The 12,293-nt window shown below is 41.0% G+C and overlaps 1 protein-coding gene across 1 annotated transcript; it reads right to left on the reverse strand.

The window, feature by feature from the left end:
* Positions 1–10,743: 10,743 nt before the first annotated feature.
* On the reverse strand, positions 10,744–11,301 carry LOC110776749 (uncharacterized). Its single transcript, XM_021981316.1, has one exon. It carries the CDS (start codon positions 11,299–11,301, stop codon positions 10,744–10,746), a length of 558 nt encoding a protein of 185 aa, XP_021837008.1.
* Positions 11,302–12,293: the final 992 nt, after the last annotated feature.

The raw sequence follows: 12,293 nt of genomic DNA on the forward strand, positions 1-12,293 counted from the left end.
AATGACTGCTGGAGACAGTCAGAATCTCACGTTGGTAGATCCCGGTCCAACTGTAATTAACAATGTATGTGGGGTTGTTGTTGATCATTGCTCGTTATTTTGATCAGTTGGGCTAGATAAAATTCTGGTTCGCATGGGCTCACTTAAGATAATAAAAGACTATGTAAACTAATATGTCACTACACTTTATTTATTCTTCTTAAAACTACCATGAGACTATACCAATAAAAAGAGTCTATTAGCTCAATTGGCAGAGCTTTGTGCAATTGCACAATGATGTAGGCTCGAATCCTACATATGCTACTATTAATTCTCCTATTGGTTGATCGTTTACTTTAGTTTATTATACCCTTATTAATCCAAGGGGAAAAAAATCAGAAACCTAATTCATGAAAAATAAGTCGGAGAAATGAACAGAAGAATATAAAAATCACGGTTACGAGCACAAAATATGGATAAAAAGCAAAAAACGAACAATAAAAATCAAAGACTTGCCCGAAAATTTCTTTAATGCTAAAAAATACTTTTTAGGGGCATCATAAATTTCATTGATGCTAAAAAGAAGGTTTTAGAGGCAAATATTACTTTATTAAAACAATAAAAAAAATAGGGAAATTCTCTTTGGTAGCATTATACTTTTGCAAATTCTCACTGATAACAAATATTTTGTCACTTTCTCTAAAATAGCCTTAGTAATCTAAGTTTTCTCTAATATAACATTATTTCAATAATTTTGACTTAATAAGTCTAATTAGAGTTGACCATGAATTAAAATTATAACATTTCTCTATTATAACATTATTTCTTTAATTTTGACATAGTAATTATTTTTTTAATTATTGTACACGGAATCCTACTGCTATACAATACTTTTTAGGGGAAACTATTATTTCATTAATGCTAAACAAACCTTTTTAGGGGCAACAAATTTTTAATTGATGCTAAAAAAGAAGTTTTAGAGGCAATCATTATTTTTTGATTCAAAAAAAAATATTTTAGAGGCAGCCATTATTTCATTAATGCTAAAAAATACTTTTTAGGGGCAACGTAAATTTTATTGATGCTAAAAAAAAAGGTTATAGGGGCAACCATTATTTTCTGATGCTAAAAAAATGTTTTAGAGGCAACCATTATTTCATTAATGTTAAAAAGTACCTTTCAGGGGCAACGTAAATTTTATTGACGCTAAAAAATAGTTTTAGAGGCAAATATTATTCCATTAATGCTAAAAGGTAGTTTTTAGGGGCAACTTAATTTCTTTTGATGCTAAAGAAACTTTTTAGGGGCAACCATTATTTTATTAATGCTAAAAAGTACTTTTAGGGGCAGGCTAAATTTCACCGACCCTAAAAATAACTTTTAGAGGCTACCATAATTAACTAATGCTAAAAGGCATTTTTAGAGGCCATAAAAAATGAATTGCCTCAAGGTGTTGCCTCTGTATCTAAATTTTCTTGTAGTGACGACCCTCATACTTAACCCGAATACGAGGTATCAAAAGCTCAGCCGACTCCCCATTTCGAGCCTCGGTCCTCACAACTTTATCATCGGAACTCATCCACAACTTGTAGTTTTCGGAAAGACCCACAAAACCATTTGTAGCCACAGCCCAACGCGGGAGACCATCATAATACTTAGCCCATGCTTGAACCCGTGCTTGTGAAAAGGCCGCTACTTTAGGTGGTACTGTATCAGAAAATGGGATAGTCTTCCTTAAGCCGTATTGGCGCATGACTCGGTAAGGAAATATATAAATGGGCCGAGATAGCCCCAGCAAAGATACATAAACTGATACATCAGAACCCCCCGTCATAGTAGTCAAACCCCACCACGGTACCACCCACTTAATAGAACAAATACCATGAGTAAAAAAGGAAGCCCACTCGGCCTCGTCCTGGCCTCGGTGCAAATACTTTCGATTACCCAAGGCTATAGGACGATAATGTTTAGGATCGGCAGGAGTTTCTAAAAGCCTAAGCCGTTCCATGAGCCAAATCGGCAAAAAGGAACTGGTACGATCGGATCAAAAAATAATAAATAAACAAACGAAACCTGGGGCGCAGTTTCAACACCCAGGACCAGGCGCCAAAAATTCTAACGCCCAGCCCTGGGCGCTGAAAATCAGCTCCAGGCAGGACGAACGAAAAAATATAAAAAATATGTGTGCGCAAAAGAAAGATCGATTACCTGCAGCAATAGGTGGCTCCCCTTAAAATATTCAGATTTGGCATTCTTCTTCAACTCATCCGCACTCAACAAAGTCTCGGCAACAACCAACGGCACAATAGAATAGCAACTTTCCATCTGGCTAATCAAGGAGATCAACCTTATGTCACCGAACTCGCCATTGTTATTCGACAACAAATAATGATTCAACAAGCAAAATACAAGGGCTCGAATGTTCAATTTCTGTTCGGTCATATTTTTACTGGGTCTAAAGTGATGTTTTACAAGCTTTGCCAAATTAATCTCATCACCCACTACAATCTCAGCAAGCATGTTAGCATCTAGTCCTAGGAAAGCCCCTATGGTTGTTTTACCCTCTTCAATGGTGCCAGGGGTGGCAGGAGTAGCATTAGTAGGATAACCAAGGATCGCAGCAAATTCATCTGGCAAATGACATATTTCATTTCCCCGAAGGACAAAAACATGGTGATCAGAATCCCAAAAGCTCAGGGCTGCACACAGAAAGTTATAATCAATATTAATTTGTTGTAAGCCTAAAAGTGCCTCTAAGTGGTATTCTTTCAACAAAGCCTTTTCTGTAGGAGTAAGGGCTCTTAGCCAACGCCTGACAGCTCGTTGGAGGGAGAAGAGAGGAATCGACATGACAAAAGCAAGGAAGAATTAAAGCTAAGTAATTACGAGAGAAAGGAAGATTGAGAGTGATGGAAAAGAAGGACGTATCTAACCCCTATATATACCTGAAGCCATCAAGTGACATCCTGATCCCATTCGGAAACGCGTTAAGAAATTCCAAAAGCAAAAATTGCCAGGATAAGGCTTTCAGCGCCCACGGCTGGGCGCCGAAATGATTAACGCCTAGCCTTGGGCGCCGAAAATGCAGCCCAAGGCCCGGATCTCGCAAAACGTGGAACAGGAAAGGACTTAAAACTGTGTTGGTAGACACGAGGCCCTATTTAAATCAAGATCAAGCCCAAAAGCACCTTTAGCACCCAAATAGTGAAAATGAATGTTAAAACTTGTCAAAACTTAGACTCATATCAAGGAATATATATGTGTACATTTTTCAAAACAAATATAAGCAAAATAAATATCAAGGTCATTCTTCGAAACACCAAAAAATATGATTAAGTCGTTGGTTTCTCAAATAAAAAAAATGTTTGATTGTCAAAGGATTAATCCGGGCCAAGCTAAACCTGATATTATTGAAAAATAAACTCTGTCGCCCGGAAAACGAAGTCGCACTCCACGACTTCGTCAAAATAGCATACCACTATAAAGGTCGCTCGCACATACGAGCACGATCCCAAACATGATTAAAAGACGTTATAAAATACGTACCTTTCTTGACAAGAAATGACCTTCAAGGCCGAACGCTTGGGGGCTCGAAAGAAAATATGTACTCCAATGAAGAGTGTGCGAAGTTAAAATCATATCCCTGGACTACGCTATACACAGTCCCGTGTTTGGATAATCTCAAAGAGAAAAACGGATTTCGACCTCAGAACAAAGGTCGCCGTTGATACTTATACATAGTCCCCTAATCAAGGACCCAGGTAGTGGCAAAATTGAGCCGTAAAGACTAGCTCAAAAACTATGAAAAGATGATGGCCACAAGACAATGGTCCGTCTAAGCACGTTGTCAACCCACATTCAGGTTACAACTAAATCCGAGCATTCCTTGAAAGAATTCGCTCCTACAAGAATGAATAAAAAGAAATTCTCAAAAGAAATCACAAAGAACAAAAGAAATAGGGACTTGCCCACCTCAATCGGGCAAGATCGCGCAACGAACCACGCGAGTCCCAAATCGAAAAGACGAATTCAGGTTCGCTCACCTCCAGCGAGCGGGGCGTCCACCCTTAGCGGATTGGGCTCGCCCACCTTCAGCGGGCGGGGTCTGCGTCACTAACCGCGCATGTCCTCAGTTTTCAAAAAATGAGATCTTCAAAACACAAACAGGCTCGCCATCTTCAGCCGGCGGGGTCTACGACACAAACCGCGTAGGTCCTTATTTTCAAAAACAACGCAAACAAATTTCAAAATAGATTCGTCCACTTCTATCGGGCGGGGTGTCCACCCTTAGCGGACAGGCTCGCCATCTTTAGTCGGTGGGGTCTACGTCACAAATCGCGTAGGTCCTTATTTTCAAAAAAAAAAACAAACAAACTTCAAAACAGATACGTCCACTTCTATCGGACGGGGTGTCCACCTTTAGCGGACAGGCTCGCCATCTTTAGCCGGCGGGGTCTGCGGCACTAACCGCGCAGGTCCTTAGTCGCTGCAGCGATAACTTTTTCTGGTTTCCCTTTTTCCAAAAATCAAAGGATTGGTTTTCCGTTTTTCCAAAAAAGAGCGATGTGCTGGATTTTCCTTCGTTTTACGTCCCATAAAAACACGGGGGTTTTCTCGTTTAGCTAACCCTGAAAATGAGAATCTTTAAAAAATAAACATTTTACCTCGTGATTGGGCTTGGCCAGGCCCAATTACACTTTATAGCTTTGATTAATAAAACATCTGTAGCTACTTACAATGACAAAGTGAGGGAGTTTCTACGCATCTTTAGATACTTCCAATGACAAAGTGAGGGAGTTTCTATACTATCCGTTGACAAATCCCAAAGACACGTGAGGGATATGTCGACACTTCAAGTGATGACCCTTAAGTCAAATGTTATCACTCGGGGGCTCGTGAGACCCTCGCAAAACAAGTCACATACACTATGGCTTGTGTGACGCACTCCGTCTAGTACTTTGACCATCGTCTCATCCCGAGACTCAGTCAAAGTGGGGGCTAACTGTAGACACCTACTTTTGTCCCCATTCCCGAAAGGGAAGGTTCGATGATGAGAACATAAATCTCCACTTGGCAACGCATCTCCTATAAAATAACGAATCTCGATCACCCTTTTCATTTCACCCGAACCTGCTATTTATAGAAACCTGCTAAAAATAGTAACTGCCGTAACGGGTAGTTGTTAAAAGTGGCAAGACATAAAAGATAGAAACCTGTCAGAATTAGGTGTTGCACTCCAACATAAAACCTAAAAGAGATAGAATTTGCAAGAAGAATCCTATTCCCAGTATAATTCGAAAATAAGAGTTACGTATTAATTAAAATCCTAACGAGCCTAGAGTTCGTAACGGGCCCAGACGCATTCCGACATAAAGTTAATACGCACTAAAAGACTCGGATAAAGTCTCAAACACTCCGGATTCTAAGAGTCCAAATCTGACAAAGAACTCGGCCCAAACATCATTTTCAACGCCCAGCCCTGGGCGCTGAAATTGCCTGGATCCCATTTTCAATGCCCAGAGCTGGGCGCCAAAATCTTTGACGCCCAGCCCTGGGCGCTGAAATTACCTGGGTACGTGTTCTCTCCTAATTCTTCTTGGATTAGAGCTCTAAAAATTCTATCTTTCCACGAACTCTTCCCTATAAATACAGCCCCAAATTCAACGTGAAAAGAACACAACACACAATTCATATTCTGAGTATTGACTCCAACCCCTAAGCCTAAGCTTCACGCTGCGAAATTGATCCCGCGTTCTGTCGCAATCGATCCAAAAATCGAACTGAACGTATCCTGTCCCTTGTAGCTGAAGGATTAAGCCCGAAAACTTGAGATTCGTTAAATAAAAGGAGAAATAGCAAAAGCCAAAGTGGTTAGTTTTCTGAGAACCGTGACGCACCTCTCAAGGGTGCGTCGTAATGTGTCCCTTCGCATGATTTAATCGCTTTCCTTGCCATTTTATAAAACTGTTAAACTATTAAATCTGATTGTTCTATCACGCCTAATAAAGATAATATCTTGGGAAATTGAACTATCATGCTAGGTCCCTTAAATCAATCTAAACAAGATAATCACGATCGATCTAGTATTATGTGTTGCATATTGTTAAAATCAATTCAGATTAGTTTAATAGTTAACGCATGTCCCTTCAATTATTTATGCAGAGCTAGTAAGGATATCCTGCCCCTGGAGTTATCGAAGAGCGAGTACTCCTCTCGGTAGTTACAGTCCCCCAAACCCTCAATCTCTACCTTGCGGGTGTACGTTGAGAGATCCCCACACCAGGGATCACAAGGGAACCCATGGCCGTCGTGGTCAAACATAATTGCACTCCCTTTATGTAACGATAACCGGGTTTTGTCATTTTTTCACATTGTCGTTAAAAACTAAATGGCGACTCCTATATTTCTAGTGAATTGGGTGTAAACTCACAGGAAATCCAATTACACTTGATTTGACAAAAAGAAACGTCACAACGACGAGGGACGAGGTCACGCATCAGCCTCGTGCTTTTTCGACCCCCCTCACATCGTGACATAAAGGGAGTGCAATTATGTTTGACCACGACGGCCATAGGTTCCCTTGTGATCCCTGGTGTGGGGATCGCTTAACGTACACCCGCAGGGTAGAGATTGAGGGTTCGGGGGACTGTAATTACCAAGAGGAGTACTTGATCTTCGATAATTCCAGAGGCAGGATATACTTACTAGCTCAGCATAAATAATTGAAGGGACATGCGTTAATTATTAAACTAATCTGAATTGATTTTAGCAATATGCAACACATAATACTAGATCGATCGTGATTATCTTGTTTAGATTGATTTAAGGGACCTAGCATGATAGTTTAATTGTCCCAGATATTATCTTTGTTAGGCGTGATAGAACAATCAGATTAATAGTTTAACAGTTTCATAAAAGGGCGAGGAAAGCTATTAAATCACACGAAGGGACACATTACGACGCACCCTTGAGAGGTGCATCGAGGTTCTCAGAAAACTAACCACTTTGGGTTTGCTATTTCTCCCTTTATTTAACGAATCTCAAGTTTCCGGGCTTAATTCTTCAGCTACAAGGGACAGGATACGTTCTGCTCGATTTTTGGATCGATTGCGACAGAACGCGGGATCAATTTCGCAGCGTGAGGCTTAGGCTTAGGGGTTGGAGTCAATACTCAGAATATGAATTGTGTGCTGTGTATTGTTTCACGTCGAATTTGGGGCTGTATTGATAGGGAAGAGTTCGTGGAAAGATAGAATTTTAGAGCACAAATCCAAAAAGAATTAGGAGAGAACACGTACCCAGGTAATTTCAGCGCCCAGGGCTGGGCGTTAAGGATTTCGGCGCCCAGCTCTGGGTGTTCAAAATGGGATCCAGGCAATTTCAGCGCCCAGGGCTGGGCGTTGAAAATGATGTTTGGGCCGAGTTCTTTGTCAGATTTGGACTCGTGGAATACGGAGTCTTTGAGACTTATCCGAGTCTTTTAGTGTGTTTTAACTTTATGATGGAATGCGTCTAAGCCCGTTACGAACTCTAGGTTCGTTAGGATTTTAATTAATACGTAACTCTTATTTTCGAGCTATACTAGGAACAGGATTCCTCTTGCAAATTATATCTCTTTTAGGATTTATGTTGGAGTGCAACACTTAATTCTGTCAGGTTTCTATCTTTTATGTCTTGCCACTTTTAGCAACTACCCGTTACGGCAGTTACTATTTTTACCAGGTTTCTATAAATAGCAGGTTCAGGTGAAATGAAAAGGGTGATCGAGATTCGTTATTTTATAGGAGATGCGTTGCCAAGTGGAGATTTATGTTCTCATCATCGAACCCTTCCCTTTCGGGAATGGGGACAAAAGTAGGTGTCTACAGTTAGCCCCCACTTTGACTGAGTCTCGGGATGAGACGATGGTCAAAGTACTGGACGGAGTGCGTCACACAAGCCATAGTGTATGTGACTTGTTTTGCGAGGGTCTCACGAGCCCCCGAGTGATAACATTTGACTTAAGGGTCATCACTTGAAGTGTCGACATATCCCTCACGTGTCATTGGGATTTGTCAACGGATAGTATAGAAACTCCCTCACTTTGTCATTGGAAGTATCTAAGGATATGTAGAAACTCCCTCACTTTGTCATTGGAAGTACCTACAGATGTTTTCGAAATCAAAGCTATAAATTGTAATTTGGGCCTGGCCAAGCCCAATCACGAGGTAAATTTTTTTTTAAAGATTCTCATTTTCAGGGTTAGCTAAACGAGAAAACCCCCTTGTTTTTATAGGACGTAAAACGAAGGAAAATCTAGCACATCGCTCTTTTTTGGAAAAACAGAAAACCAATCCTTTAATTTTTGGAAAAAGGGAAAACCGATCCTTTATTTCGGGAAAAAGAGAAAATCGGAAAAATTTATCGCTAGGGCGACTAAGGACCTGCGCGGTTAGTGACACAGACCCCGCCGGCTAAAGATGGCGAGCCTGTCCGCTAAGGGTGGACGCCCCGTCCAATAGAAGTGGACGAATCTGTTTTGAAGTTTGTTTGTTTTTTTTGAAAATAAGGACCTACGCGGTTTGTGACGTAAACCCCGCCGGCTAAAGATGACGAGCCTGTCCGCTAAGGGTGGACACCCTGTCCGATAGAAGTGGACGAATCTGTTTTGATGTTTTGAAAATAAGGATCTACACGGTTAGTGACGTAGACCCCACCGGCTGAAGATGGCGAGCCTGTTTTTTGCTTTGTTTTGAAGATTCTATTTTCTTTTCATTTTCGAAGACTGAGGACCTGCGCGGTTAGTGACGCAGACCCCGCCCGCTGAAGGTGGGCGAACCTGAATTCGTCTTTTCGATTTGGGACTCGCGTGGTTAGTGGCGCGATCTTGCCCGATTGAGATGGGCAAGTCCCTATTTCATTTGTTCTTGTGATTTCTTTTGAGAATTTCTTTTTATTCATTCTTGTAGGAGCGAATTCTTTCAAGGGATGCTCGGATTTAGTTGCAACCTGAATTTGGGTTGACAACGTGCTTAGACGGACCATTGTCTCGTGGTCGTCATCTTTCATGGTTCTGAGCTAGTCTTTTCGGCTCAAATTTACCACTACCTGGGTCCTTGATTAGGGGACTATGTATAAGTATCAACGGCGACTTTTGTCTTGAGGTCGTAATCCGGTTTTATCTTTTGAGTTTATCCAAACACGGGACTTTCGTACAGCGTAGTCTGGGAATATTGTTTTAACTTTGCATACTCTCTTTTGAAATATATATTTTCTTTCGAGCCCCCAAGCATTCGTGCTTGACGGTCATTTCTTGTCAAAGAGGTTCCTTGGGGATAAGCATTTTGTAATGTCCTTGATCGTGTTAGGGATCGTGCTCGTAAGTGCGAGCGATCTTTGTAGTGGTGTGCTACTCCTAACAAAGCCGTGAGGTGCGACTTTCAGTAAATAAATCGGCAATTTTTGAGTCGAATGGATACGCCAGGGCCCTATAGAAGTCAGGGGCCTTTTTGGGTCTGGGATTTTTTCGGCGCCCATGCCTGGGCGTTAAAGATTTCGGCGCCCATCGCCGGGCGCTGAAAATGATTTCTGGCGAGGTTTCTTGATGACACAGTTGGCCTCTTGTTCGATCGTTTTCTTTTTTTCTTTTCGTCTAGAGATGCTTTTTTGGAACGAACCGTTCATTTGAGATCACCGTTGATTGGTGAATAATTATTTCTCGAGAAACCGTAGCCTAATAGTGGACCAACGGTGTTTATTATTTCCTTATTCTTTCGCCATTTCTTAGCTTAGAATGATTGTGGGATTAATCTTCAATGCCCAAAGTCAGGCGTGGGATTTGGCGTCGGAGTTGATTATCGGGCAGATCTGCCTCTTTTCCGTTCGCTTATTTCACTTGGAGATTCTACGTATTCTCTTCTCTTTTGTTTTTCTTTATTTTTGGAACATAGAATTTTATTAGAGATCACAATGAGTTGAGTGATCGTGATGATTTCTCGAGAAGCCGTAGCTGATTGGTGGACTATGGTGTTTGTCGCTTTGGGGCGCTTATTTAAAGGAACTGTCGCTCTTAAGGCGTGCAGTTATTGCAATAGTTGGGTGAGTCTATATGGCCCGAGGAACATATCTTGAGGCGTATATTTTTTATCGCTCGTATATATTTTTTCTTTTGAACGCGTTCGTGAATGTTCGATACTTAGAATGATGATATGTATGTGCGAACGAGCGTTCATAGAATGGCCGTTCTGTGCGGTCCATTAACCAGTTTGCTTGAATCAATTTTTTTTTTGAGCAATGGCTGATTTTGAATAGTTTGCTTAGAAGCTTGATAGGGTTCGGGCCCATTCATGAAGTGGGCTCAAACATCGTGCCCTTTCGATTGTTCAAACATTTGCTTCAAGATTTTTTTTTATTTTGCTATGATTGTTTCGTAGCTTGGAGCCCCCAAGTATGCATGTTGGGATGCTTCCTTTTGGCGTACGATTTTTGTAGGTTCTTTCGAGAAAGATGCCTTGGGGTTCCGCTCGTGTAGGTGCGAGCTATCCCTTCCGTGGTAGGTAATATTTCGCTACCTTTAATCCTTAATGTAGAAGTCGTGTGGCTTGCATTTTGAATTTAGGCGATAAGTAGTCTTTGCCTCTTTTACACATGCTCTTTTTTTTGCTAGGCAAGCAAGATCGAATAATATTAAGCTCAAAACAGATTTACAACCTAAACTAACTCAAGGATGAAACAAACCAACTAGGTTGGACCATTCCATCAAAGAGCTAGAAACAGAAAGCTATCTTACAGAGTAGAAAACCACAAGCTATCTCTCCTAGATACATGTTTAGGTAAAACAACCAAAATTCGATCTCTAACATTTTGCTTAACTCTAGCTACCATATTCTGAACAGTTGGAAAGGAAGCATTCCAAAAACAACCATTCCTACTTGACCAAACAGCATACACTGCAGCAGCTAGCATTGCAAAGCTAACCTGCCTTCTAAACTTTGACATTCTGCCATGAGCAATACACCTCATGAGCTGCTTCAGATTACCAGTGGAATAAGTAATCCCTAACCAAGCTTTGAGAGCACTAATGCATCTGCTGCTATAGGGACAAGCAAAGAACAGATGCTTATGATCTTCATCAGCTTGTCCACAAATCAGGCAACTTGCAGTATTACTAACACCAAATCTTGCCAATTTTGCAGTGGTTTGAAGCCTGTCCTGCACTGCCAACCAGCATATGAATCTATGCTTAGGGATATTCAGCCTATTCCACACCATATTATCCCACTGAATCACAGGTTTTGGACCAATGATTTTCTCATAAACTGTTTTCACAGAATAATGAGGCATAGCAGCTAACTCAGTTTGAGTATAGACTAGTTTTACACATGATCTTTGGTCGTGCCCGCATTAGTGCAATATGCCTTACTTTTTTTTTTTAGACTTGTACCGTGGGATGGTTGAACTTATGGTGCGACGTAGGCTTGTGTGGCCTAACCGCATGTATTAGAACATTTCTCCAGGTGTTGGGATATCATTATTATTTTTTGCATTGGAGTACTTCATCACGCCTTCTGCTCGAACAAGTGTAGCGCCTTCTGCGTGGCAGTGCACGGCTTATTACTTCGTTCGATGCGAGGAATCATAGATGTTTCTTTCTTTTTCTTTTTTTTTATCCTTGATTTTTTTTTCTTTCGCCTTTGCTTCGGAACGACGTAAACTGTGTGACGGGCGCTTGTAGGGCGAGCATTATGTGCTGTAGTTTGATCGGAGTTTTGGTGACTCGCGATTTTCAGTTACCCTTGTTAGTGGGGTGACTTTATATATTCTAAGTAGTGCTTTGAATTTGGGAGGGGTCGTAGCCATTCTAAGGGTCGTTTTACACGATTAAACCTTAGGATTGTGCCCCTATGACGTGTGTATAGCATTAGCGTCGAGAATTTGCGATAAAATCGTCATTTCGACCATTTTTAGAGTATTTTTCTCAAGCCCCCAATTGTAGCTACGGGATTGGCTTGGTGCTATAATGCTTGGCATACGTTTTTATGCATTCATGGTGACACGGATCATGAATAGTTTGAACCAGACTCGTTTAGTGCGAGGTACGTTCGAGTAGTGATTTGCTACTTCTCTTGTAAATGTCGTATTGTGCGACATTGCCATGGTCAAGGTAGTCACATGTTGCAGTGTGCCTTGACCAAAAGCTAGGTGCCTTTCTTTACCTATAATCATATTTAGAAATCTTTTGGACTCACTTGCAACATAGAGATAAACGCATACTTAGCTTAAACCAACGACACTTTATTATGTTCGAAGAAGTCTTTGAAAATTATTTGAAATCC

This window comes from Spinacia oleracea, chromosome 1 (assembly GCF_020520425.1).
Source record: "Spinacia oleracea cultivar Varoflay chromosome 1, BTI_SOV_V1, whole genome shotgun sequence".
Classification (NCBI taxonomy): Eukaryota; Viridiplantae; Streptophyta; class Magnoliopsida; order Caryophyllales; family Amaranthaceae; genus Spinacia; species Spinacia oleracea.

What these genes read in the sequence shown, in the direction of transcription:
- LOC110776749 (XM_021981316.1), bottom strand. Translation starts at nt 11,301, where the DNA reads ATGCCTCATTATTCTGTGAAAACAGTTTATGAGAAAATCATTGGTCCA.